The sequence below is a fragment of the Pinus tabuliformis genome, chromosome 3_1 (assembly GCF_031772625.1).
Source record: "Pinus tabuliformis cultivar Carrire ecotype Pingquan chromosome 3_1, CPIR1, whole genome shotgun sequence".
NCBI classification, from domain to species: Eukaryota; Viridiplantae; Streptophyta; class Pinopsida; order Pinales; family Pinaceae; genus Pinus; species Pinus tabuliformis.
The window spans coordinates 382,950,207-382,956,591 of NC_142301.1; the positions used below are offsets into that span (position 1 = coordinate 382,950,207).

Below are 6,385 nucleotides of genomic sequence, written 5' to 3' on the forward strand. Positions count from 1 at the left end.
AAAGCATCTCGCGAAAAACCCCACACTATCTGTATATTATATTGATTGAATCATGTAACATTACAAAGTAAAATGCTTATCACAAGCAATCCAGTACAAGCTCCACCTGTTACACACGATACAACTCAGATCTGATCTCCAAATCTATTCCACTACTTGCCTGCCTCCACTGCTCAATACCTGCTCAAGAACTTATGAGAATGGCTTCCCAAACTCGTATTTCACCTCAAAATAATCACTCACACTTTGTTGGATGTGAGAAAAGGCTACAATACTTGGTATTGGCCAATTCATTGGCATACTCAATCCCTCTAATTGTGCAAATCATCATGCACAACTATAGTCACAACTGATAGCAATCTGATCCTCTAATACCTGTCCCTGTTGAACTGAACATGCACTAACATGAAATTGAGTTAACTGATGTATTCTATAGTTGCATTATGAGTTAATAACTTGTGAATTAATTAATAACTAATTCACCCAACTCATCTCTAGTCTATTGATCAGTTAGACTAAATACAACCAATTTAACAAAGCTAAACTGAACACAACTCCATCAACTGTACCTTCAGTCCACTAAACTCAACTCACTTGAGTTCTAACTGAAGTCCTGCATGCAAATATTAGTCATCCCATAGGTAACCATGTATTTCCTTCTGGGATCTGCATGTACCACATCCGTAGCTCATCCTGAACTGCTCCAAGAGAATAAGATCAAGTTTATAGTCCAAATATTATTATGAGACAATAATATTTGACTTTTCTATTTTTGACAGCCAGTCTAAAAATAGACCTTGATCACTCACACTGTGATCACTCACACTGTGGTCACCCATACTGTGGTCACCCACACTGTGGTCACCCACACTGTGATCACCCACACTGTGATCATTCACACTATGATCATCCACACTGTGATCAAAAATAGAACTTGCGCCATAATTTGCCTACGGGCCCACTTAGTGAAGGTGACTCTTTTCACTAAGCTCCATCATCTTGTTGCATTCTCAACAAACATTTCTTGTTGCACACTTTTCAACAACATAAACATCCTTCAAGAAGAGAAGAAAAGTTGTCATGAGATAATTTTGAAGAGGCTTACTTAGAAACCTAGTTTTTAGGATCAACATGTTTTGCACTAATTCTCGCAGGTGCCGATGGCTTGTTGCAACATATTGACCTAGCACTGCCAGCAAGGATTTTGATAGGAAAGCTCGTGTTGAACATCTTCTGGAAGTTTTTCCTAAAGTGGAGGAGACTCTTCTCTCACTAGAAGCCTTGAGAATGGTGAGCTCGATGTTGTTGAATAAGGATATAGTCAAGTTGTCCCATTTTGAGTCCTTGATCATACCTTTAGGGATCTTCCACTTAAGATGTTGACCTCCTTCCTCGTTTTTTGGATCCCTAACTCCCTCTCCTTTTCTATAAATGAAATCCCTTCTATCCTTAATAGGTTAATCATTTCTTGGTTGCATTCCTATGTTGAAACTATGCCTAAATGCTGCATGTCTTACTAAGGAGAAGGTGTTCTTAAATGTCTTGTCTTGGACATGGAAACTCATCGAAAGGAGTCTTCAAACATCAAGGATCATATGGTTATATGCTTCCCTCATTTTCTACTAATAAATACATCATGGGTTTAGTTTCCATAAGTGTATAAATCATTATTTATTTAGTATGATATTCCTTGATCTATAATATAGTTTATGTTAGAATGAATTATGCTATTTATGCTCTTGTCTCTTTTGTTTGATCTTCCTTGTAGGTACTCATCCACAATGACATAAATAGGATTGAAATTGGAAGCCATATGATCGAGGATGACATCGACGAGCTCTTAGCATCAGAGTGAGGTAGGTTATATGCCTTACTTTGTATTTTCCAAGATGAACTAGGAAAGTCTGCACGTGTTTGTCTAGTTTGTAGCTATATCCTCTTACAGGACTAGAAAGATTGTTTTTGTCTGTAGAAGGGATTTTCTTGACAATAAAATGGTGAATCCACTAGGGATCGATGTAGCCCTTTCAACCTCCTTTTTGGGTTAGGTCTATTTGATCATTTCAGCCAACCGTTTAGTAGTCAATCATTTAGATTCTGTATGGGTCTGCAATTTGAGTGGTCAATCCTTTAGGGTGTTAAGTTTGGACGTCTATTGGAAATTATTTTTATTTTTCCAAGTCCTTCTCGTCTAGAACATGTTTTCTTGGAACAGTCATGCTCTCAATGCAGTTTTTTCAATAACAATAGCGATGAACACCCTTATCATTGGGGCAATTATTTTCTTGTTGGTCTTGATTACTTGTGCCAACTTGAGAGTGGAGATTTCCATAGTCTTTCATATTGCTATAAATTCATAGAGCGAAGCTCATTGTCCTCTATTGAGTTTGGACCCATTCCAAAGTTATTGAGGTTGTGCCATGCATCTCTTAGAAAATATATTTTCTTGGCGGTGTTCCCCTTCCTATTCTCCATATTATGTTTGCACTCATTTCAAAGTTGTTGAGATTGAGTTTGAACCCATTCCAAAGTTATTGAGGTTGTGCCATGCATCTCTTAGAAAAAATATTTTATTGGTGGTGTTTCCCTTGCTATTTTTTATATCATGTTTGCACCCATTTAGAAGTTGTTGGGACTGTGCCATGCATGTCTTGCTTATTTCTACCTATTTCATTGTTGTAAAAGGTGTTCACTTAGTGGTGTTGGCCTTACCATCCTCCATATTGAGTTTGTATCAATTTTAAAGTTTTTGAGATTGCGTGGCCATACATTTCTTAGAAAAGATACATGGTGATGTAGCCCTTGCTATCCTCCATATTGAGCTTGTATATTCATGTCAATTTCAATAAAAAATACTTGCTTGGTGGATTTGACTATGCTATCTCCCATATTGAGTTTGCACTGATTCCGAAGTTATTGAAATTGTGCGAGGCATGTCTTGTTTACTTTTGGTAATTTCATTTTTGGAAAATTTGCTTTCTTAATGGTGTTAACGGGGCTATCTTCCATATGGAGTTTACAATCATTCTAATGTTCTTAACAATAATGCAAGTCAATATCATTGTATTGACTTTGATATTTTCCATATTGAGTTTCCACAAATTCCAATGTTCTTGAAAATAAAGCATGTCCATTTCATAGACTAAAAGGTGTTTGCTTGGTGTTGTTGACATTGTCCATTGAGTTTGCACCCATTCCAATGTTTTTTATAACAATACATATCAATTTCATTGCTCGACAATGTGCTTTGTTGGTGATGTTGACCATACTAGCCTCCATATTTAGTTGCACACATTCCAACGTTTTCGAGAATAACTTGAAAAGACATTTTCTTGGTAGTGTTGACCTTGTAGTCTCCCATATTCAAATTTCACACATTCCAATATCCTTAAGAATAACATGAATATATTTTATTGCCAAAACAATACTTGCCTGTTGATCTTGTTATCTTACATATAAAATATGCACAGGTTCCAATATTCTTAAAAATAATACACCTATCACATCGGATTACCTAGACTACATGTCATATTAAATACATCATATTGATAGATAATATTAACTTTGTTACTTTCTAAATATAATTTTCATTTAACATAAAATTATTAAAATTATTTTATTGAAATTTTAAAATTGACCATTATTATACCAAATTAAATATAAAATGTTGCAGAATAAATGTGTTTATAAATTTATTTCTCAAATTCATAGTTATTGGTTTTTACTTCTCCAGTTGGCTCACTGGTATTAGTGCCCATCGTAAAGTTATCTATGGCTGGATCTTTCTCGAATTCTACCCACCGCACAAGGAACCAATCAATGATTTGTTCACCACGCCATTAGGGTTTCCGTTGCACAAATTGTGAAACAAAACACGACAATCGCAAGCCAACTGGTCCCTTTTTCATTACTGAAATGCGGTGACTCATTTATGCGATCTCTGTTATTGACTGATTTTTCCCGCGAGTTTCTTCCGTTATGACTTGAGTTTTCCTTCATATTTATTTCGACCTCATTCACATACTGTGGCGCATTCGTTCCATCTCTCTGCGTTGTGGTTATCAGTTGGGTTCGATCCTGCCTGGTGCGGCATCGAGCAAGTGGTTGTGTTTAACCGTTCTAGGTAAGAAGAGTGTAGTTCTGGTACATGAGCATTTGGCTTGTCTGATTGCTGTGATATTAGGTGTCGGTCTTGTGCTTGGCTTTGCAGATTTTACAAACAGTCTTGGAACGTAAACACTCTGCTGTGATATTCGGTTCGTTCAAAAGGTATTCGTCTTGTGCTTGCCTTTGCAGGTTTTTCAAACTGTCTGTATCTGCGAACTTCATAGTCAATCGCCTTGGAGCGTAAACATTGGCTTATATCGGTTATTCTCCTCAAATCAAACTTTCGAACACCAGCAGTATCGGACCGTGTTTCGCTAGCTGTAGTGCATCTGATTATGGAGGGTTTTGTTGTTCTTCCATGGGAAATAGGTCGACATTGTCTGCTAAGAGTGCCTTACGACTCTCATGCAACCCTCGGAGTTGTTTGCAAAAGCTGGGAGGCCGCTGTGAACCACCCCCAGTTTTACGAAGACAGAAAAAAGTTTGGAACTTCGCAGCATTGTATATGTTTAGTGGAACTCCGGGAATATCCTTCTTACCCTGATGATGGTCTAGATGGTCTAGAATATGTGGTGTCTGTGTTTGACCCTTTGCGAGGCACCTGGCAAACGCTTCCTCCCCTTGCCCATTTCCCTGGTTCTCACAATGGGATTCCACTCTTCTGTGACTGCGTTTGTGTCAATCGAAAGCTGGTTTTGATGGGCGGATGGAATCCGTTCGGCCTCTACCTAGCAGAGGCACTCAATACCGTTTTCATCTATGACTTTTCATCTGGAAAGTGGAGCCGTGGCGCAGACATGCCGGAGATTCGAATCTCCGGTGCTTTCTCCGTATCACCTGAGGGACTCCTTTACGTTGCAGGTGGACACGGTGACTACGAAGAATTCCTGCGATCTGCAGCTGTTTACAATGTGTTTGAAGACGAATGGAAGATTCTTCCTGAGATGCGTGAAGAACGGGATGAATGCTATGGTGCTTTCATCGACGGCAAATTTTTCGTTATTAGCGGTTATAATAGTGAGTTGAGTGATGGATTCAAGCGGAGTGCGGAAGTTTATGATCCAGGAACAGGGGCATGGACAACGCTGGAAAATATGTGGACGGTCGGGGAACGAAAAGGCCCACAGTCTTGTGTGGTCGCTGCTTCTTCTGGGCGCTTGTACTCGTTCCAGAAGCAACAAGGAGTGATGGAATATGACTCCAACGAAAACGTTTGGAGGGCAGTAGGTTTTCTTCCAGGAACCCTGACAACGATTTCATGTTGTGTACCATGGCGTGATAAGATTTTTGTTTGCGGTCATGCTGAGAGTATTGGTGAGGTTTTCTATCTGTTTGAGCCTCCGCCTACGACAAGTGCAGCAATTGCTCCAGCGGAAACCACTGGAATGTGGACTGCCATTGAGAAACCAGAAAAATCTCATGTGGAGTATGTTCAGAGTATTCAGTCCGCGGTTGCTTTTGAGATTTGAAGTTAAATAATAGTGATAATTACCATATTGCGCGTTGAACACAGTAAAACGAGTTTATGCGCGAACATGGGTAAGAGATTTTACATTCCTGCAATCTGGTAATATATTTCAGAAAATGATGTGATATTCTTGGATGTAGTTAGACATTCTATTGCATGTGGATCCTATTGATCAATGTTACTTGGTTTTTAAAATTGTAGAGTTTTATGGCATTTGAAATTACAATTTCAGAGACTTAACAATGTTGACTGATTATTAATAATTTCAAATATTTCATGGCATTCCAGAGTACGAAGTTGAAACCTTAAATTGTTTTTCCAAACACATCTCTTTTCAGCTTTCATTTTTCAATCTCACTTCACCAAAATCATATACACACTTTATTTCTAGAATCAAATCAGACTACTTAAACTTCCAATTTATGAAATATGTCAATTCAATTCTTAGTTTTCAGTACTTTATATTTATTTATGTCATGGTCACCCATGTGGATACACACCTTCATTTGTATGTCAAAAGAATAACCTAAAAGAAAAAATATCTGGCGCTTAGAACGCACAATCTCGTCTCTTGCATCACCATAGTGACTTTTATTTACATCATCAAACGGCAAATGTGAAAGAACAAGATTGGCTGCTTAGCAGCAATTCCCTGCTCCGGAGAATTTCAAATCAAGAAATTAAATAAAATTCTAAAACAAATTTGGCTTATCCTTACATACAAATACCTCGTTTCAGTGCTAACAGGCAATGCTAAGAATGTTTGAATCCGTATTATCGGATGCAATGACCACCATTATTGAAGGCCCT

At 38.1% G+C, this 6,385-nt stretch overlaps 1 protein-coding gene across 1 annotated transcript; it reads left to right on the forward strand.

Moving 5' to 3' along the window:
- Nucleotides 1-4,442: 4,442 nt before the first annotated feature.
- Nucleotides 4,443-5,576, forward strand: LOC149187328 (F-box/kelch-repeat protein At1g80440-like). The gene has a single exon (XM_089409625.1). The coding sequence runs from the start codon at nucleotides 4,443-4,445 to the stop codon at nucleotides 5,574-5,576; it is 1,134 nt and encodes a 377-aa protein (XP_089265751.1).
- Nucleotides 5,577-6,385: the final 809 nt, after the last annotated feature.

What these genes read in the sequence shown, in the direction of transcription:
- LOC149187328 (XM_089409625.1), top strand. Translation starts at nt 4,443, where the DNA reads ATGGAGGGTTTTGTTGTTCTTCCATGGGAAATAGGTCGACATTGTCTG.